This window comes from Sylvia atricapilla, chromosome Z, assembly GCF_009819655.1.
Source record: "Sylvia atricapilla isolate bSylAtr1 chromosome Z, bSylAtr1.pri, whole genome shotgun sequence".
Classification (NCBI taxonomy): domain Eukaryota; kingdom Metazoa; phylum Chordata; class Aves; order Passeriformes; family Sylviidae; genus Sylvia; species Sylvia atricapilla.
In genome coordinates, this window is record NC_089174.1 from 50,222,297 (window position 1) to 50,244,812 (window position 22,516).

General features: G+C 43.8%; 2 protein-coding genes across 2 annotated transcripts in view; both read left to right on the top strand.

The window, feature by feature from the left end:
• The window catches only part of SVEP1 (sushi, von Willebrand factor type A, EGF and pentraxin domain containing 1), a 119,083-nt gene extending 113,759 nt beyond the window's left edge, over window positions 1-5,324 (top strand). Inside the window, exons 49-50 of the mRNA XM_066339716.1 lie at window positions 1,118-1,211; window positions 2,815-5,324. Coding sequence (XP_066195813.1) covers window positions 1,118-1,211; window positions 2,815-2,845 — 125 coding nt within the window. The 3' untranslated portion in view covers window positions 2,846-5,324. The remainder of the gene's footprint in view (window positions 1-1,117; window positions 1,212-2,814) is intronic.
• Window positions 5,325-15,317: 9,993 nt separating this feature from the next.
• Window positions 15,318-22,516, top strand: part of LOC136373900 (thioredoxin) — a 36,541-nt gene continuing 29,342 nt past the window's right edge. Inside the window, exon 1 of the mRNA XM_066338945.1 lies at window positions 15,318-15,323. The gene's annotated coding sequence lies outside the window, so the exon portion shown is untranslated. The remainder of the gene's footprint in view (window positions 15,324-22,516) is intronic.

The window sequence follows — 22,516 nt, forward strand, 5'->3', positions numbered from 1 at the left end:
TATGCTTCATTCCAAAATCAGAAGTAATATTCAACATTACGTACTTGGTGCACTTAATTGTATATGGATGGCCTATCACTATAGCGTCCTCTCATTGTTCTTGTTTGGCCCAGAGGAATTTGAGTAGGTTTTTTGCATTCCTATGACTACTCATTTCCATCTCCTGTAATTCTATAATAATCAGTGCTTCCCAACGCATATTCCTTGCAAAAATATTACCCAGCCTTTACCCTCACTAGATTTTTTAGGTCTGTCCTCTACATATGGCATTATCTGCTTTGAAGTATTCACATCTTTCCTGCAATATAAATGTCTGTGTTTGGAGGACGTCATTAAGTGTGTATCTAAATTGGTTCTATAAATTGTGTGGTTCTTTACCTTTTAATCTCAAAATTGATAGGAAGACTTGAAACTTTGACTTTTGTTTGGTTACTTGATACCCTTGGGTTAGACTGTCACACAAAAGCATGTTCAACCAGGCTCAACATGACCTGTAAGGCAGACAAGGGTTTTTTCTCTAATGCACCTAGTTGCACCTAGTCTCATCCCTTAGGGCTATCCAGTGTCTTTCAGGACTGTACTGTCATTCTCTGCTTCCTTTCCTTGTCTGTACAGATGCCATTGCTTGAAGTCTTACTCCTTGCTTGCTGTTGATCTGCACATGGCTTTCTGACCTTTAGCTTCCCCTGCTTGTGCTGTCTCTTTCTATGGTTTTTTGCTCATGTGTGTTGTCTGCTTATCCTGGCTAGTGTTAAGCTGTCACGTTCCTTAAAAAAAAAAATCTACATTTTATTCCAGTTCTCCTGTTTATCTTGTGCTTCTTATGCTTCATCCTGCTTCTGCTTGCATTCTTTTGTTGTCTTAATTGAAATCAAAAACAACAGAATTTTTAAAGGCAATGTAAAAATACATACTGGCTGTTTTATACAGCTCATACAATGCATCAGACAGCAAAAATAGTAGCAGGAGTCAAATCACACTTAGCCGACATGTGCTTCTCAGGTTAGCCTTTCCATTCTTAACAGAAGAAGGCAGAATGAATTTTCAGTGCCCTGCTACTAAATCAGCTTGCTGTGGATGTGCTCATTAACACAAATTTGTCTGTGTTTGTGTGCAGCTGTTTGCCAGTTGCCTTGCTTAAATGGTGGGAAGTGCATACGACCAAATCGGTGCTACTGTCCCTCCTCCTGGACTGGACCTGACTGCTCTAGGTAAGTGTCACTGAGCACTATCCCAGAGCTAGGCTGAATCACACCCTACTGAACTCTGAATATGAAGAATGAGCAAATAATTTTAACATTTTGAGCATCTCTAGATTCTGTAAATCAGTAACCTTTAGATTACTCAAGATTTATGGGCAATATGTAAAGACTTTAGAGAGTACTCTAAGTACTCTAATCATTATTAATAATAATGATTGCCAGACTGGTAGAAAACTCAGAAAATGGTATCTTTACATTTAAGCAGACCCACAATTTTTTGACTGATTTTTCATTATATAAATGGAAGTGGGGTTTTGACACGTAATACAGAATGTTCTTCAGGAAATTTTGGTGGCTTACTGTTTACTAGTGTTTTATTTCGAACTGTATGTACCTCAGCTGGGTCCATGTTCAAGACTGGGGTCATGCAACAGTGGTCATAAACAATAAGTCGTCTTACACTTAGCATTGAGTGATGTAACCATTTAAAGAGTACAAGCTGCCTCTGAGGCAAGTCTCAGTTCAAGTCTCCTGGCAGCTCTAGGGCCATGATAGCAAAAAATGCTCAACTCACACAGCCCCCTGCTGAACACAGTGGTAATTATCCTGGAGAGCTAAATAAGAATCATGTCAATATTAATATTTTTCTGCAGGGAACAGATGAAGCCTGTGACATTGTATTTTTTTCTGTTCTATTTTCTGGGTAGATAGGGATAGACATTCCTTCCTATCTCTCTGATACACAGTTTACCTTAAAGCTATAGGAGAGCCACCTGATGAAAAATCAATTGTCCAAAATAAATAGTTTTAATTTGTCAGCTGTGATTATATGTGCCTTAGTGAATCAACTTAAATGTACTGCCAACAAACAGTAGATTTCAGCTTAGATTGAAAGGTATACATCTGAAGTCCGGTAGCATTTCCATTTAGCAGAGAAGCCCAAATCCAATGAGCATAATAGCCAAAAATGGTGGAGTTTATATCATGAGAGCCTAAGCAAAGTTTTAGGCTATTCCCAAACCAGGCTATTCTTTGCTTCTTTTGTTGTTTTTTTGGGTGTTTTTTTTGTCCAAGTTCATAGCTCTGTGCAGCATTGGAAGTCTGAGAGAAGGTGGGTCTTAGCCCTTCAGAGTTGGGGGTCTAGCAGCTTGTCCCTTCCAAAGCTGTTTGAGAAGGCATTTCCCAGAGATAACTGGGTAGGTGAAGTGAAGAGAGAAACAAGCTCTGAGATCTGTTTCACATTTTATTAAGCTTTGGCCTCAGTTCCTTGTGGCTTTTTATGGGGTATGACACCTTTCTGAGAATTCTAAAATAATACAGGCAAATGACACAATAGCAGAGATTCCCTGCTGCAGGTTAACAAGGTGTGGATTTATAAAGAGAAGCTGAAAGGTCCCAAAGCTTTTATCAAATATTAGTTCCAAACTACTCTGTGATGAGCCATGACTTGAATGTCAGTTATATCTATTCCCCATGCCCACTCTCTCCCCCTCTTTGAGGGCATTCTAATCCTTGGTACACTTTCAGAAACCCTTGTCTTATGCCTCACTGTTGATCATTTGGTATGTTCAGCGCACTACTGATTTTATTTTGTTTGGGTTTTTTGATGCAGGAAACGGAAGGCTGGATTCTACCCCTTTTAACATCAGCACAGCAATTTTACATTCAGATATCTTGCTTCAGCCTAGGAACCAGGGCTTGGATTCTAATGCATTGTAAATCAAATCATTGTTTCCCTTCCTCCACCCCTCCCCAGCTCCCTTGTTTTGTATTTTATTTTGTGATACATCTTTCAATTTTTAAGGAAATCCTCTTTATTTTTCATTTATAAAAGTATTATCAAATATATGCTGCTACACAGGTGTCATACACACATAAACACACAAATGTAAAGATTTCTACAATCCACTGAGGAAGTGGTTATTTAAAGTGAAGTCCCTCCCATTTCTTACAGTAATTATGCTAATTAAACTGTACTATACTCTCAACCATGATTAAACAGAATATGGCAATTCTGCTTACCAGCTGCCAAAGCATACTACTGCCCGGCAACTCAACAGTAAACATTGTTACACAAGGCTGAATGAGCCACTAAACTCTGCATTGGGCCTGTCTTTGAACTTCAGTTGATAAGAATTATAACTGCATGTGATAAGGTCTGTGTTGTAACCACAGTTTCTGGTGAGCATAAAAAGAAGATTCTGTAGTGTAGTTTATGTGACATTAACTTCATTGGAGAGTGACTTAATGGGAGGCATCAGCATGAATTTTACTGAAGATTTCTTACTAAAAGAGATAAGGAAACATCATCTCATTCAGAGAAGAATGGATTAAGTCTAGCCAGCAGGAACCTTTGAAGCTTTCTGATCTACAGGCCGTCCAGGTGTAGCTCTAAGCTGCGTAATCCAGGATCCAGCAGTAGGAAGCAGGTAGATCTCTGAAACTTGCACTTTCCATTTGCCATGGGACACACCATCTGCCTGTAACCGCCATCCCTTTCCTATAGAAATGAAGTACATATCTAGCAGCATCTGCTAGGTGAATGTTTCTGATATCTGAGGTTGGTTTGGGTCCCGATTTGACTGCCCCTGAGATGGAGAAAGCAAGCACCAGATAAGTTTACAGATGAAAGGTTGCTATCTGATTGCCAAAACGTTGCAGTTTTGTAATGCAGAATCCTCAAAACACTGGAAAATGCCTCTCTTGAGATCACACACAGGCAGAAATGCACAGCTGACTGAGAAATACTGAGAGCACACATGAATGCCATCATTAAGTCATGCTCTGATGATTTGTAATGTAAAAATTTATGATTGAGTAGGATGTTGGAATTACAAGGCAGAAATCACATGCATTTTTCCAAGTCACATGTTTGGTAATTGTCATAGTTAGCAAAAAGTCAGATCTATAAAAAATATCTTAGAATCTGAGAGTCATTGATTAGAAGCTCCATTTTCCCCAGTAATAACAGAAAAGCGTAATTTGCAGTTATCATTGGGAAATTAATTTTACCTTCTGTAGCTTCTTATTCCTGCTTAGTTACCCTCGAGATTAAGAGTGTGCAGAACTGCCCCACCCCCCTCCCACCCCGCCCATGGATGTTCCTTCCTTTTGTGCATGAACCCTGATACAGGAAAGTGATACAACACCAAAATGAGCTCACAGTTACAGTAACAGGGCTCTAGTAAATACTGACACATAACAGATGGCTGTCAGCCCAAGACCAGAAATGGGAAGAAAGAAACAAGCTAAGTTGTCAGCCATTAGGAGCTTTCAGCCAATTAAAAGAAAAACAGATAGTAAAGAATAGGAGTCATTAGGGGATCAAATTAATGTGAATGTAGATTCCTTCCCAGTGGGAGCTGCAACCAGCTGAAGAGTTGTGGTTTTAGCTCCCGCAACCTTCTTTTTCTAATGAACTCTGCTAGCGCGTAGCAAAAATCTTCTGTCTCCCGGCTCCACAGCCATCAATGTTTACAGCTTTGACTGAAGCTAGTGTTCAGTAAGTAATGTCCACATTTCAACACACAGTCACCACTATCTGTAGGCACTTTGTTCCTTGACTTCCTTGCTGCCTTAACAGCAAATGAAGGGAAGCTGCAGTGAGCAACATAGGGCTCATAGCAACATAGGAAGGGAAAGAGTGCATACGTGAAAAAAGCAGATCTTTATTTATATGCCATTCTCATGTTTTTGTCCTATTTCCAGTGTGCCTCTCTGGTGTGTCCTCTGACTCTGTCCAGAGGTCATCTCCAGAGCAGAACAGCAGTGGTGAGGAGAGTTAGATCTAGCTTAGATCTGGCAGGACATTGCTGGAGAGTTTAGGGCTGCAGAATAGCTTTTAGTACCCCAGTGCTAAAAGTGACTAGTGACTAGTAAATGGAATCCCAGGATCAACCCAGTCAACTTGTTTTGTAAGGAGGTGTGGTGTTAGGACAGAATAGCTGAAACTAGAGGCTGTCATCTTAGTGCTATTGATGATGTTTTGATACTTGCTGGAATATTTTCCCCTCCTAGCCCCGTACTGTATTGTCATTTATGTCACTGCTTGTTGTGTGTTTTAACCGACTTCCATGTCATGCACTTTACACTGTAAATAAAGTTGCACCCTGTTTAGTACCAGTGTAGAGGCAACATTGTATTCTTTTTGTAAACCTTCACAACAATGATATTAACCTACCCTTTAGGATCTGCTGGCAAAAACTACAGAAATAGACCTGCACTCAAGCAAAAAGACAGAATAATTGCCAGCAATCTTAAAAGGTTGTGTTGGATTAGTCCAGTTTTGATCTGCAGATAAAAATGCAGTTAGCACCTCATTTTTCAAATCGTTCTTTCTGCTAGGGCATATTTTTAAACCTGTAAAGTCCAAATTTACCACTGCCATAAAGAGACAGATTAAAATCTTCACTCACCATTATCTAGTTGATGGAGATACAACTTGTTTTATTCTGCACCACTACTGGAATTTTTAAACATATAGAAATGCCCAAATTCCTGGAGAAATGAGGTAAAGAATGACTGTAGCAGAAAGAATTTTTTTTAACTCAAAAACTATTCCTCCAAACAAGGAATGACGTAAGAAATTAACAAGGAAAAGATTTAGCATATGAAGTTTTTGGAGATAATATTGTAAGCTTGTCAATGTTTGGATATATGGGTATTAATACTTTTGCACTTGGAAGTGCAAAATGTGGTCAATGTTTGATGGCCTTCTCCTAAGCCAGCAACTCAAAAGATGGTGTGAGGTTACTGTAGTGCTGTTAATGAAGCCCTGAAATTTAATATGTATCTTACAGAAAAGATAGAAATTTGCATCTCAGATTTGCAGTACTTGAAATATGGGTAAAAATCCTGAGTGGGAACAGCTGGGATGCATGTGCACATGGACCCAGATATTGTGCATGCCCTAGAGAACTGCCTTATTTAAAGGGAAGTGTGGTAAGAACAGGCTCTTTCCCTGGCCCTGTTCTCTTCGTTGTGACCACTGAACAACTAAAACTCTGAAAGGAGTCTACTGACACCTATGTCTCTCTGCTTGGAAGCACACTGGAAAATGTTTGATGGTTGACTCTGATCTCACAGGGTGGCGGGGGGGCATTGGACAGGGTTAGTGTGTGCCAGCAGTTGTTAACATGAAGAGTCACTTTAACAGTCTAACCAGAGATCTCTTTTGCATCTCAGCACAGGAAGTTTGTGCACCTCTGAATTGTCTTAGAGCAGTTTTGATCCTCACTGCAGAAAGGATCCCTACTGTTTTTACCACACTGCAGATTCTTTTCTGGGAAAACATACTCTGACCACGCATTTCTAGCAGCAAGAGACAGGAATAGCAGTACCCAGAGGCAAGCCAGGTGGAATATGCAGTATCATTATTGATCTGTTTCTCTAAGGTTATTTCCATTCATGCACATGATGCAGAGCGCTTCTTCACCCTTTTACATGTGAGTATCCATCCTATTTACAGCCAGCTGCTCTCCCAGGAGCAGGGCTGCACTTCCCATTACCCTTGCTTTCTAGCTTGACGTGTTGCTAATGCCTGCTTGCCACCTCTCCCTGCTGAGCTTGGAGCACTACAAAAGCTGATGCTCTTCACAAGCTGGTGGACATGATTCTTCAGTGCAGGCTTGTCCATCCTGCCAAAAGTCCTTCCTGTAGAAGGAAGGCATGGACACTTTGTGCTGTAAGAAGTGTCATGCACAGCCTGGTGAAGAGGATACTTGAGTTTCTCCCAGCAGATTGTGCCACCACAACGAAGTCACTTCAAATATTCCCATTTTATGGGTCAGATGAGCCCTTCCTTCTCCCTCAAGGTGCTGCATATTTAAAATGACAGAGGAAATTTAAACATGATTATCATCTTTACTAATGATAGCCCTTATGCACATGTCTTCTGCACGCCTCATTGCTAGCTCAGCACTAACCTTAATCTTTTCAGTCTGCTATCTTTTCTGAATGTAAATCTTCCTCCTTCAAATTTTCATTTGCAACCAACATCTCCTGAACAGATTGTCCTGCAAACTCAAGTTCCCTCTCTGTCTCCAGAAACTTTGAGACTGTGAAAATGTCATCAAGCCCAGACCAGGACCAGTCCTGTTTGGACCCAGAGCTTACATGCATGGCAAAGGCCAGAAAAGGAGGCTGCTGGGCAGGGCCAGGTTGTCACTGGGATACTGCTGGCCTGCACCATACAGCAGGCCAAGAGCATGGTGAGGACTGACCCTGGATCTCCACACAGTGCTCTCCACATCTTGATGACGATTTTGCTGTGCTTTATCCCAGAAGTCTCAGGAAATCAATCTCTCATTATGCAGCCAGGCAGCAAAGAACAATCACAGCTATCACCACTCCACTCCCAGCTATCATTCACCACCCCCAACTCATCTATACTCCGCAACTAAATCCAGGGCTTTCCTGGCAGCCTTAGTCATGCCTTCCCTTCCTATCTCCTTCTAGCTCTTTCCTCAGTACAGTCCAATTTTTTTCACTTTGTCTTGAATAGTTTTACTGTAGTACTTCCTTCTCAGTTGGGAGTGGCATGATTTTTTTTGCAGTTAACTCTGAAGTCACCAGGATTCATTGGATGTGAAGGCAGCAGCCTCACTGGCTGGGAGGGAGGCACAGTGTGAAGGGTGATGAGGCTCTGCAGTTGCCATTACACGCAGGCCTGGCAGCCTCTGCAACACACAGTGGCAACCCTGCTAGGAGCTGAGCACTCCTTCAGCTGCTGCTGCCTCGCCTTACCTTACCAGCTCTTCCTCTTGCACTCCTTGGCCATGCTTTTTGTTTTACAGATACAGGTTATGCTTGCAGCTGCTGGAGATGTGTCTGCATTTTCCAGGCAGACACCAAAGGCACGGAGCAGAGGTGCACCCAGATCAGCTTGCAATAGCTGGGAGAAGATGCTGTTACCTTCTCCCACTGCACTGCAGCTACCTAGGGTTGCCCTTTTCCCTGACAATTGCTTCACCATTGTGGGTCCCAACTGATTTCTGCATCTATCCTTGTGCAGCTCTGTCCAGGAAGCTGCAGTTTCATAGGTGAGGTCATAAGCAGGGTTCTAGGCTGGTGTACGAGATAAAGGAGTCCAGCAAAATGCAGAGACTCCCATCTACCTCATGTATACATACCTCATGAGATATTATAGGCAGGTCCCAAATATTGTTCAGTGCCAAGGGAGTTATTAAGGGAATTGCTGCTCTTGGCTGCTTCTGGAGGCTGCAACATCGACTGACAGCCTCCAAGACACACATAGCACCAAAGCCAGGCTGCATGCCCATCCCTGGCTCAGCTGGGGAGGCAGACAATTCCTCAAGGAAAAGGTAGGTTCACAGCACCCTCAAAATCGAAAACCTTGGAGTTGAACCTTGTCCTGGCTCAGCCACTGCCTGTTCATCCTGGAAGAGTGTAGAGCCAGGCAGTAACACCAGGAAATAGATGTGGGAGCCCAGGAAGGACCATAGTCCATCCCTGGCAAGTATGATGGCGGCAGAAATGCCTGCAGCAGTTATTGCAATGTTGAACAGGGACCATCTTACAGCTCTGCCCAGGAAGAACCTGGGCACAACTCCAGATCCATCTCACCTAGCATGAGACATTTGAAAATTCTCAAAGAAGAGGGGACATTTTTCTATGCTGGAAAAGAAGGGATGGCAAAATGGAAGGCTGTGTGGTATGACAAGAATGAAAACCTCAAGAGAGCTTCAGTTTAGAAAGCACTTAAGTATATGGTCATGCCATACAACCATTAAGGATACTGAATTGCATCTATGCAGTTAAAAACGTGTTTAAGACATGTTTAAGCATACTTCTGGGCTGCAGCCTTAGTCATTACAAGATTATTATAAATATGAAAAACTGTGTCTGGCCTGCAGACTCTAGTGAGATGGCTGCTAAGTCCCTGGCACTGAATATTTGCCATCAGCTGAATGTAGAAAGCTATTAAAAGAGGTGGCTGCCCAGTCAGGAACTGCTAGGCCAGATGTCTGGTTTGATTTTATTAAATAGCCTGGTTAACAATGTAGGGTAAGGGACAAACAGCTCATTAATTAATCTTGTTTATTGCAGGGAAGTGCTATAAGCACCTGTGAGAATTAATTACATGAAGAAAGGAAAATCACATTAAAGGGAAATGATGTGAAATAAAGTTAGAAATGACAAGACAGTGCTTCCTGAGGGGAAAAAAACCCCCCACCAAATTTAAAAAAGAATGCCTCTGTGGAGGGAGGGAAACGTGAACATAGGCTGGCGACCTGGCTGTTCCCACCCCCATGCTTTGGTTTCATGCTTGAAAACAAGCAACACTGGCAGAGTACACTGACAGATGAGAGGAGAACAAACCAAGACCAGCCCACAGCACTGGGCAAATGCAGCAACAGAGCTTTTATTTATTTTGTTTCATCTTAGTTTTGGTAGTATGACTTTTCTCTGGCCAGCACCAGTGAGATAATGTTGCTGCCATTCCTGTATGTACTGGCATATGAAGCTGGCAGCTGGTGTCCACATGGGAGGAAAAAGAGTGTCACAAAATCTTGAGTTGCTCTAAAATGATGCTCTAAAATGGCAGATAGATAAGGGAAGATAAACACAGCCAGCCAGGGGCAGGGGGCAAGCAGACCCTGTTCATGCCACCAAAGATCACACTGAACAGCAGCTGTTCAGAGTGTGATTTTGCAACCTAAATGTCCCAGAAGCATGGAGTTCTTCTGATTTCATCCCTGGTTAGATTACATAAACCAGATATGAGTGGCTACTGTGAATAAATGCCATGTTTGAGAACACCTGAAAAGTAGTCACTGGTGGTAGCTATGGGGTTCAATAAAAAAAATTGAATGTAAGTCGAGCAGATACCCAATTGCACCAAAAAGCATATGAGTTTTCTGGGCTACCTGTGGGCTGGGCTCCATCTAAGGGAACACTGGACTTGGTGGAAAACAAGACATGATACAGCATAATAAGCACACTATACAGTCAGAGAGCTCAATCCAGAAGGTATCTTACATTTCTGCTTTCAAGAAGGTACTGGGGGGGGGGGGGAGGGAGGTGGGGGGGGGGTGTTGAGACTTCAGGTTATTAATAAAAAAAAAAAAAAAAGAAAAAACCGCAAAAGTAGTATAGAATGCAGTCTGGCTGGGGATGAATGATTTGTATACAGACACCAGCACTCTGAAAACCATCAAGCACTTAAGGACCAAGAATTAGAAGACAGAGCCCTGTCTATCCACTTACATTTCCCAGAAGATCTGAAATTGAGCCTTAGGGCAATAGAGGTAAAAGTTGTGCAGCAGAAGTGAGCCACAGAATCACAGAATTGTTAAGGTTGGAAAATAGCTTTGATAACATTGAGTCCAGCTGTTAACTTTGCACTACCAAGACCAGCACTAAACCACGTATCACATTTACATGTCTTTTAAGTAACTCCAAGAATGGTGACTTCTGGGCAGCCATTTCAGTGAAAAAAAAAAAAAAAATTACTAATATCCAGTCTAAGCCTCCCTGGTGCAACTTAAGGCTGTTTCCACTTGTCATGTCACTGTTTATCTGGGACCAGAGAATGACCTTCACCTGGCTACAACCTCTTTTCAAGTAGTTTCCTTTTCTCCAGGCTAAACATCCCAGCTCCCTCAGTCGCTCCTCTTGAGACTTATGCTCCAAAACTTTCCCCAGCTCCATTGCCCTTTTCTGGACATGCTCCAGCACATCAGTGTCTTTCTTACGTAAGGTGTGCAAGGTCAGGTGTACAAATCTGGGCACAGCATTCAAGGTGGAGCCTCACCAGTGCCCAGTACAAGGGGGGCGGTCACTGCCCCATGGTCCCGGTCCAAAACTATTGCTAGTACAGTCTAGGATTCCATTGTCCTTAGCCACCTGAGCTCCCTGCCAGCTCATGTTCAGCCAGATGTTGATTGGTGTCCCACAGTCCTTTTCTGCTGGGCAGCTTTCCAACCACTCCTCCATCATGTGAGGTTGTTGTGACCCAAGTGCAGCATCTGGCACTTGGCCTTGTTGAACCTCATACAATTGGCCTCACCCCCCCCCCCCCCCTTCCAGACTGTCCAGATCCTTCTGCAAAGCCTTCCAGCAGATTAACACTCCCACCCAGCTTGGTGTAATTTGCAAACTGACTGCAGGTGCAGTCAGTCCCTTCATCCAGATCATCAATAAAGATTTTAAACAGAACTGACCCCAGCACTGAACCCTGGGGTACACCAGTAGGGACCATTTCCCTTTGAATTACAGGGACTTTGTTCTACTCCATATCTCTGCCTTTCAGCTCAACTACCCTGAGGCAAAGAATACCTGACGTAGGTTTGCACAAGAAGTTGCCTTCACTGGCGCCAAGTTCCGTGTCAAACCCAAAAAGGCTCGGGACCTTGTCACATTTGACATGTAGCTGGGTACATGCTCTCTCTATCTTGTCCTCATCACCAGTGAGTGCCTTTGGATGAAAAAGCAGCTGCAGATATCCCCAGCAATCAGTATTCATAGTTGGGCAAAGGCCCTTCTCTGTAGTTTAATGAAATTCAAATCAAGGATCAGGATCTATATGAGGCATCAGTGGGCTAGCACAGAAGATAACAGCCAGGCTGACAACCTGTAAAAAGACAAGAAGACTACAACTGGATCTTCCACATAGTCCAACACAGCAAAAAATTTCATTGGGAAACAAAGTGACAGCACTTACTCCAGACAACCTCTGCTATCAGAAAACCTTCATTGCCAATATTCTCCAACAAATAAGTTATTTCTATACCTCCCTCATGCACACACATGTGCACAGGGGAGCCACTGTCTGCCACTTGTGGGGAAATAGTGCTGACTCTTGTGCCACTTCCACATCTCCCTAGGCATAGGTGGAGAGTGGGCTGCAAAGGATAAACTAGATGAGCTGCCCATGGTTAAACTGACTTCCCCTAATTTAAAAATGTCAAAAGCCTGTTGGTGGGAGGTTTAGTTGTGCCCTGCGTGTGCAGGCACAGTGAGGCAAGCAGGCATCTTCAGGACTACAGAGCAGGAAGTCAGATGCACAGCAGCCAGTGCCCTGCAGCCTGGCAGAGTCACACCCTTTTCAGGGGCAGCACTGCTCCACACAGCAGCCACGTGGAGAAGCAATGCCCTGCGTGTTGTCTCAGCTGCTTTGGAGGAGATGTGTACAGGGTGTATATCTCCACAGTGCTTGGGTGCAGTCAGCCCTGCAGCGGGGTGTTTTAAGGCCAAAAGTGAGTGCCACACCTCCTGCAGGAAGCAGGAGTGCTTTCACCCAGTGGGGAGCAGGGCAAATGGGACTGGAGGGTCTGGAGGGTCTTGTGAGGGAAAGTCAGTCTCCAGGGCAACAAAGCTGTTGTCCCTCTGCAGACTGACAGGGAGCTGCACTGGCCCCTGTATCTCAAATGTGCATGAAGCTGTCATGTTAAAACTCAGGCTTGGCCTCCAAGAGGAATGTTATGTCTGTGTGGCATCCTGCTGTATTGTATCAGAGCTACAGAACTCCTTGCTCCCCTGCAGTCAAAGGCAGAGCTGGCTGCCAGGGCAGCAGCCCAGACTTTTACAAAGAAAGCCAGAAGCTCAGGCTCCTCTGCCACCCCTGCCGAGATATGATGAGTTGATGGGATGGACGCTGCTGCCACCCTCAGTTTCTGCCTGCACCCATGTGTTGCTGCAGCTGGGTTGGTTTGCCACTCTTCTTCTGACGAGATGAGGTGTGGATGTCACTTGGTGTGATGCCAGGCTGGTGTCCTGAGTGTCACACAGCAGATCCTCTGCCAGTGGGTGTGAGCTTGACCAGTTTTCAGACCACAGCCACACGTAATTAATTTCCATAGCAAGGCTTGCAGGTATTGATGTCATCTAGAAAGATGGGGAAACTAAAGCACAGGCATCAGCAATCTGCACAGCCATGCGCTGGAGATGGAGAGATACATTCTGGGCTGAAGATGGGATGTCCCAGTTCCTCCTCCAGGCTGTACTGCTGCCAGCCCATGTCTCCAAAGTAGAGCTTGTAGTCAGTGGCTGCTGGGGCTTGAGGGGTGTAGTGAGGTGCCTGAGGATGCAGGAGGAAAAGTGCCACATGTCACCACTACAAAGGTACCCTCTGCCTCAAAGGCAGACAGAGGAGCATTCAAGAAACCTTGGGAGAGAGAGCCACATGTCCAATCACACATTAGATCACCAGAACCATAAAAGCAGAAAATAACTAGAAGCACTGGGAAATAAAAAATATCTGAGTGGGCAAAAAGATGAGTCTTAGGATGCAACAGGTTTGGGCCTTCAGGCTTACCATTACCTTTTTGCAAGAGTGTGCAGAGCCTTGCCTTCTGTACTCTGCAGGGCTTTGGGCTGCTTAGTCCTCAGGAACTTTCTCTAGAAAATGGCAGGAATTCAATTTCCCTCCAAATCTAGCCACTGCATCAGCAGCACTGCCCACCTGATCAGTTTGTGAGACTGATGCAACCAGATGTGAAGTACTGCAACTGCATATCCTCTGCTGAAGGTGCCTGTTAGAATAGAGGAATAAAAAAAGAGAGAAACTCAAAGAAAGCCAGACATGTTTCATGGTGTTCAGTCTTGTCTGGAAAGATCCAGGTCAAACCTGATGTATTCCTGCATGATGGGAGGAGGCAACAGGCAGCCGTCACCCTTGCTCCTAAGTGCCCACCCAGGACAGAAACAATGGAATGCCTGAGAACAGGCTTTTAGCCCTGCTGATAACTCCCATAGCCACACAACCCCAAATCTGTCTACCTGGAGTCCCAGTAGCCTGTATTTTTCCTGCAGACACAGCTCCTTACCCAGACCAGCCTGGAAACCCCACAAGAGAGGCTCCCCACAGTGGGATTTTTGTTGGGAGATTGGATCCTTCATCCCCACTGAGCAATGCACACCTCCCATACCAGTGTAGAAAAGAGGTCTACATGGCACCACAATGAAAAGCTCCTCTACCTTCCCCCTGAAAATGATGCTTGTACCCAGATACCTGAAAATCTTTGCTACCATGGGTAGAACAGTCCTTGAGGGTCCTTTTCTGAAGGAACTTTGCTCTGCTCTTGGTGAAAACCGACATTTAGCTGCTGTCTTTTTCCTAAAACAGGCTGTTTTCATTGGTCTTCCATCTTTGGGAGGAAGTACTGCTTTTACCATATGAGCAAAGCAAGTATATACTGCTCCAGTTTTGCCAAAAAAAAAAAAAAAAAACAACGAAACTGTTTTCCTTCCAGCCTTGTGATGTTTCAGCCAGGATTTGATGGAGTCTGATTGATATGTCCAAATAAAATGCTCCTATGAGAGCATTCTGAACTCTAACTTAAATACTTATATCTCACAATAGGCCAGTGATTCTCGTGGAAGTCCGAAACCGTTGCCTGTGCCCTGTCGCTCTCTGCAGAAACTCCTTTGCTGCCATACCTTCCCACATCAGTCTCTCCATGCCAGAGTTGAACAGGCCGCCATAGAGGGATTGCCCAGGACACAGTTTGGCTTTCTCTGTGCTGTGTTTAACTGCAGCTGTATATTTCTCCCATCTCTGTAACATCTTGTACAGCTTTTTTGTATTTTCTAACCCTACCTTTACTCTGTTTGTATTTTTCTTTCCCTTGGAGATTCAGCAACCATGTCCAGCCAGAGCCTTTTGCCTTTATGCATGTGGTGTCCGTTGTGCATCCCCAATAGGTGCTCCAGCAATCTCTGTTCAAGGCAGTGATGCATCCCAGTAAGCTGGACCAGGGCTCCTGCCAGCCCTGCTGTGAGCTCATGGTGTGTCCCTGAACAAACCACTCATCCCCCATCAGTTGCCTTGCAGACCTTGCACAGGAGCTGCCTTGGCTGGGCAGGCACAGACAAGCCCACATCCAAGTGTGCGTTGCACTGAGGGAAAAGCCTTTTCCAGCCCCAGGTATAGGCTGAAGCCTAACTCACAGTCCCAGGCTGCAACTCCATCTCTCCCATCATCCCAGTGAGTTGACTGCAATGCTGCTGTGTCTCCACAGCTGCCATTCTCAGAGCCCAACAGCCCTGGTTTGGACATAGATCCTGTTCTTAAAGGTGTCTGTAAACATATCTTTCCACTTTCTACTGCTTTTGTTTTGGGTTTGGGTTTTTTTCTGTGTGTGTGTGTGGCGGGGGGCTGTTTTTTGGGGTTTATTGTTTTTGTGGGGGTTTTTTGATGGTGTTTTTTTGTTGGGTTTTTTTGTTTTGGTTGGTTGCTTGGTTGCTTGGTTGCTTGGTTGCTTGGTTGCTTGGTTGCTTGGTTGCTTGGTCGGGGGTTTTTTGAGGATTTTTTGGGGGGTTGTTTTTTGGTTTTTGTTGGTTGGTTGGTTTTCTTGGCACCCAGGAGATACTGCGGATTACAGTGAGAAGTACTGTACATGGGGTTATCCCTGATCTCATGTTCCCCACCAGTGCACTGGTCTCTGTGGAAAGGAGAATGGCAGAAAACCCATGCCTTCCAAAATAATCTATATTCGCTACATCCTTTGTTACACCTGTTCATGGTCCCCCAGGGTGTTTTGATTCCTGTTTGTCCTAATTTTATTTGTACAGAAACAAGGTGCATGGAAGGAAGAGGGAGAGGTAAGAAGACAGGGAGAAGAGAATATCTGCTCTTTTCCTCTGCAGTCCTTGCCTCCAAGTCCAGGCATCTCCAAGGCTATCTCTCCAGGGAGAGATGACCTCAGGGCCACCTAGTACTCAAGGCCTCAATGTCCAAAGGTGTTCTTGTGTTCACCCTCTTCATGGACAAGGATTCCCAACAGGCACCCTCATGTGGTATCCCCTGCCTCAGCCACCTCCCAGACATCTCTGGTCAGCACACATAAGCAGTATGAGATAGCATCTTTCATGTCTTGTGCTGATGATGTAGGGGTTTATATGTCTCCTTTTATATTCTGTGTGTCCAGGAACAGCTTGCCAGCTATCAGTAGGGGAAGAAGTTTCCCAGACATACTGCAGGGATGCAAACAAGTTGTTTGCACAAACAAGTGTTTGTGCCTGTCCTTCTTCAGAGTAATTCCTTTTATTAACCAAACCACTTTTCCAGTTTGCCAAGATCATTATCATTACTCCTGTGCTTCAGGGCAGTGCATCCCAGTTCATAATCATCTGTAGATGTCAGAATCACATGTCACAGTTCTGCATTCAGATCAACAATAAAAACACTAATTGGTACCAGACTGAGAAAAATCAACAACAACAATAATATTAATAATAATAAATCAAGAACTTCTTAAGTTTGCTTGAAGTATCTCATCATTGCGGCCAGAAGTAATTGTCACCAGATGCAATCATTCAACAAAATCTGCACCCACCTTCTAGTAATCTCATTTAAACAAAGCCTCCAAGAAGATACAAAAAGCATTGGCAGTGCCAAGAGATGTGCCAGATGTCCTGCTTCTGCATGTCACCATCACCTCTTACCTCCTTTCAGAGGAAATCAGGTTTTTATAGAACAATCTGCTGTGCAGGAGTCATGATGCACTTTCTGAGTCTTCTGTTACATTCCCTGCCTTCATCAAATTTTCAGCGGTAATTACAAATAGTTCTGGGATTGACCGAGCCAACTCTTGCATTGTTTGAAGATTAATTTTGTCAGGTCATGACAACATGTCAGTGTCTCACAGCTGTGGGTTCTTCTTCTCCTCACTTGGCTGAAATCTCATTGGTTGCTATTACAGTTTAACAACTGCAGCCTGCAGCTCAAAATTAAGACTGATGCAAATACAGAATTAACCGTTTTAGCCCTTCCAGTGCCAAAAGTTGCTATCTAGTTTTCCACTTTGAGTCTCACAGGCAGCTATTATTATATGTATTTACTGGGACTAGCACTATATCTGCTTGTGCTGTCACACTGAAATCTTGCATGGCGTAAAAACTGGGGGAAAAAAAGGGCAAAAAATAAACAGAAAGAGCTTCCACTCTTTTCTTAAAAATTCACTTCCTCTACTGCAAATACACTTTTAATGATCAACAAAAAACTGGTTTTTTTTTTTTTTTGGAATGCCCATGAACCCCTAAGTAGCACAGAAAGCACAAATTTAAGTTTGGGATCTGCCTGAGGTATTCTGTAATGAAACAGCCTCAAAGGAGAAGTCTACCCACCTGATTATATTCTCTGAACATACACTTCACTTGCAAACTCTGCTTGCATGAAGGTACAGGTTGTAAATGCCAGATACGTTTCAGCTGTCACTACCTCCCCACTGCCATTCATCTGGCTCCTGCTTGATTCAAACAGCCCTCTGCAGAAGAGGCAACTTTGCAGGAAGTTTGGCTGTGTGGCTTTGCTTATGAGAATGAGGATGCTGGACTTTATGCTTTACACTGGCAATACAGTAAGGACAGGGTACTGCGAAACACAGATTTTGGTCTTTACCAAAAAGTTGTGTTTGGGAAGAGGCATTAACTTACAATGTTCACCCAATGCATGAATGTCCTGCTGGTACTTTTTCCTTCAGACAAGCTGCAGGCATGAGCTTCATTAACCGGCCTTCCCGCACTGGTGCTCACAAAGCTGGCAACACAATCAGGTTAAAAGCATAATCACTGCACTGCTGCACTCGTGGCAGGGAAGTTGCACATTGCACTGTGTGCAATGTACATTTAATGGAACAGGTCAGGGCCTGAACAACAGGCTCAATGGGTGTTTGGGATTTGCCAGGCAGGCAAAAGCACTTCAAATACATCGTACCACCAAACCACTCAAGTGTGATGGGCATTTCTTTTTGGCAGGTCATCACCACATCACACTCCACAGACTTCTCCTTAGCCAATGGACAGAAAAGTTGATATGCCCCTCTCTCCTCTGGCCAGTTGTATTGGGTTTGCATGGTAAGATGTTGGTAGCAAGCAAAAGGAAAAATAAATGTTTCACTGTAGATTAGAAATTGTTTATGCTGATAAATGGCAGCCAGCTGTGACCACTGACAAAAACCATGTTCAGTCCAATGTCCCAGCTCTGAGGTTTTCCTACAGTGCTGGTACAGTGGCACACCACCCCACACTGGAAAACCCATGTGTGCAGATAGACATTCACGGAGGTACACCTATGCACAGGGCATGTGCTGCTGCCCAAAAACTCTGAGCCAGATCTTATTGTCAGACTGGGATTCCTTTTTTGATGTCGACACCTGGACAAAGTGCCTCGCCTGCAGAAGGAGATTTCCTGAGCACAACCACCAGGATGTGCAGAATGGAGTCCTGAAAGAAAACATCCCTAGGAAGTTTGCTAAATAAAAAAAATGTTGAACTGGTCCTGTTTTGCTGAGTCAGGATGATGTAAAGGTGCTCAAGAGTAATAAACACTCCCAGTTCTGAGTCATCTGATAAAATCACACCCTTTGACTATCTCTTAACTCTGCTGATATGAATGACTTATACTCAGTAGTCTGCAGATTGCCAAGTTCAAGAAAACTCTTGGGAATACACAGACTGCCTGGTAGATGGGTGTGTGCTGCACACTGTTTCTGTGGATTTACACAAGCTCTCCTTCTGATCTCACCCGTTGACAAAGGAGGAGTGCCACAGCACCAAGAATAGAGCTGAGCTAGTATAAAAATCCTGTGTGAACAAAGCCAGACACCTCAGATTTTGCAAAGTCCAGACAGCACAGAAGATTTTTCACCAGGGCCCCTTTTTCAGATCTGAGGCATTTCCCTAGGAATCTGCTGTTTCTTGTAAGAGCAAACTCAGCCTACAGATACAGCAAGTTCCCTAAGAGCCAAGGTATAGGCTAGCAAAACTCTTGGGTTAGTGGAGTAGAGAGAAGGTAGAGGCTAAGGACCCATCCTGCATGCCCTCAACCAGTGCCCATGAGCCCCTTAAAGCTCCCTGGGTGACATTGTCACCTCCACAGCAGCCATTAGCAAAGCACTGCTGTGGCAACTGCATCTGCTCTGGTAGGAGTGGTGGATTTGTGTATTTGAGTGCAGAATGGGAGAGGGATAAAGTAGGATGTCTGTCACTGTGTTCTATTCAGTTTGTCCCAGACTAGTCTTTTGTTCTTCTAGTGTGAATTTGGCAGCCATTTTAAAAAAGCTACAGTGGCTTTTAGCATCATTTTTTGCTGCTCAGAGAGTGCTCATTACCCAGGGAATAAGAATGTTTCTGGGTCAGAATGACCTGCTAGCTTGTGCTTAGGATCAGGCATCAACTGCAGTGGGGAGGCACCCAGCAAAGCACCTCTCTGGACTCTGAGAGAGCAGAGACCCTCGACCCCTCATTCTCAGTGCATTAGCCAGACACTGCTCTTGCTGCTTAGGATGAAAGTGAAGCAGAATCCTGGCTCTTGGGATTTAATGAACACCTATAATAAAGGCAACTAATGCTACAAAATAGTAAAACAATCACCATTTAGGCTGAGAATGGTTATTTTTCCAGCCCTGCTTCAAAGCACAATGATGGGCTTTCAGCAGAGCAATTAGAACGATGCCTAGAATGGAAATATCTCATATGAACCAAGTCCTTCTGAGTGGTTTGGCTCCAAATTTTGCTCATGCTTAAGATTCAAAGGAGATGAAAAGGTTCAAAATTTTGGGGAAGGGGGATTATGCACATTTTCAAAAAATAACCTCTGGCTCTTCTTAAGAGTGACAACTCAGAAAATACAGTGTTATGGCATGCCAGAGAGGTGACCTTACCTAAAATTGGTTGTCCTGAGGTAACAGGTAAAACTCCTTCATCCTTGTCACTCTGTCCCAGAATATTGCTGTGCTATGCTACACCCCCATGAACAAGAAGACCACCCTTCAAGCTCCCCCATTGCTAGGAGAGGTTTGGGGCCTGCTCACCTTGCAGGAAGTGCCGGGCATTGCTTGGACAACCCAGACCACAGGAGCATCTTGTGGTGCTGGGGTGCTGTGCTGCACTGTGTCCTGGCACTACCTCAGAATCAGGCAGAGAAATCTGCTAATGCACAGTAAGCCACAGACAAAAGCTGGGATTAGGTGGAGGGAGCAACATTTTCTGTTCTGGAGGACAAAACAAGAAAGCGCTGTGTTGCAATGCTAATCCCAGCAGCACAGGGACTCTAAAAAGTAGTGTCCTTGATTCTGGCAGAGGCAACCAGAATTATTGTTCATGCTGACAGCTGTTCAAGCCTCCCCAGTGCAGGTCAGCCCTCAGCACCCTGTGGGTTCCACCCACAGGCAGCTACTCTGATCCTAAAACAAACCCCAAACCCTAAGCACTCAGCTCAAGCCATGCCATCTCTGCAGCTACAAGATCAGATAAACAGAAGTGCAGGGTGAAATGCAGCACCTGTTTAGGAGAAAATTCTGAAGTTCCCCAAATCTTTGAGATTTGGTACAAGATACTTTGCTTGGCTTTCTTCTCTTTTTCACCAGTAATCCCTCCCCCATCATAAGCAGGCCAAGCATTTGTATAGACTCAGGTGTAATGTTCACAAAAAAGCCCTTACTGGCAGTGCTACAAGGATCCTCTGTCTTTAGCAAGCACAGTGGAAATATAAAGAAGCTTCCTGACTCTGCCTCAGTGGATTGCTTTAGCATTAAACTGCTGCAATTATATATCTTCTTATGGGAGGAAATAGGGCTCATCTCTCAACTTCAAGAGAATGAAGAAAATGCACTTCAAAGGAGTGACTGGCTTGTAAGTACTATGGTTTAATTGTGAAAGAGCAGCCTGTCCAAATGTATCTACATTCAAGGACATTCTGCAGCTCTTCTCTGCCCATGAGTCTATGTACCGAAGACAGCATACTCAGGTAAAATAATACAGCAGGTATGCTGCAAACAGAGTGCTGAAAAGTGCTGGGCTTCTTACTTGTCATGGTGGCAAGTTCATTTATTCTACCTACTCCAAAAGGAATGAGCAATATAATGTTTTCTAATTTTGAAGTCAGTCTGATATTGGTTAAGGGCTGTAAAACAAACACTAAGCCACTTTTTTTTCTGTTTATAAAGTCCCGTTGTCAACATTATGTCTTTAGCACAAAATCCAAATTGCAAAGATCCCCTCCCCAGAGAGAGGTCTCTGAATTTAAACCAGCTCTTTCAAGTAAAGCAGTCCTGTTGACTGCAAGAGGATGCCTTTTCAAGGGTCAGGCCAGTAAGTAAACTAATATTTGCACGTAATATTTGGCAGCATGGGTACAAAGGAGATGTAAGGCATGAAGAAACAGGCACTTCCCCTTCTCAAAGTCTCTTGTCTGTATTCCAGCAACTAAGCTTTGCTATAAAATGAGAAAGGAATCAAACTGTTCCTGGATTTGATTCTTGCACAACCAAAGTCTCAAGTACATTGGAATATGAGTCCAGCACTAAACACCCAAAAATACCCACTGATTCAGGTTTGTTGGAAATATATGCTGGGCATCTAGTTCTAGCTTTGCATGATGGAAGTCACATCAGGTTAGGTCCTACTGAGTAGAGATCTTTGGCGGTAGAGATATGCATAAGAAAGGGAGTTCCAGTGTATATTTCTAATATTTTTGCCAATCTTTGCCCATTTTATTTAGTGTTAATGGAATATAGAGCAACTAAACAAGTGATATTAACATACCAAATATAAAACTCACCTTTTCCTTTGGTTTTCTGGTAATGATTCTTAGTTTCTGGAAACAGTCCTGTTCTACTCAAGCTACCAGATCATTGTAAGATGATAGAGAGAGGGATGAGCAAATCCAAATCAAACACAGACAAATAAAACATCATGTTTTATTGCAAAAAATAGGAGAGGGTTACTGGCCATCTGCTGGGAAGATAATGAAGGATTAGCTGGACATTTCTTATCCTGATCTTTTGTCACTGATCAAATTCCCAGCTTGGTACACAATTTGGAGAGATGACTAGTTCTCATCATGAGCAAATCTCATAATTGTAACAAACACTTAGGAAAAAAATGAGGAAGAAGAAATCAGGAAAAAGCAGATCTCCTGAGAAGGGTAAACAGACTTTGTAGGACAAAATGCAAACACATCTTGAACTGCAGGAGGGTGGTGTGTTTTCTCAAAAATATGCTTCAGAGCAACCTTTCATAGCATCTGTATTTAGTAGCCACTTATTTCTATATGTGTCAATAAATAACTGGAGCCTCATCTTCTCCAGGCTTGGACCTGGCCCTGCTGGGAGAAAACAGCATGCAACTCAAACATTGCTCTTTTGCTTCTATTTCAGTCCTGAGGGCTCAACATAGACAGGCCATGAGGATAAAGGGCAGGTGCATTTTGAGTAAAATGGGAACTAGAAACTCAAAGTTTACACTGTCATGAGTGAATAGTTTAGGTCATTTAACAAATCACCATCAGCAAAAGCAGGTTTAATATAAATTTGTAAAAGCACAACAAAGTTCAATGGCAGGCTCTATGC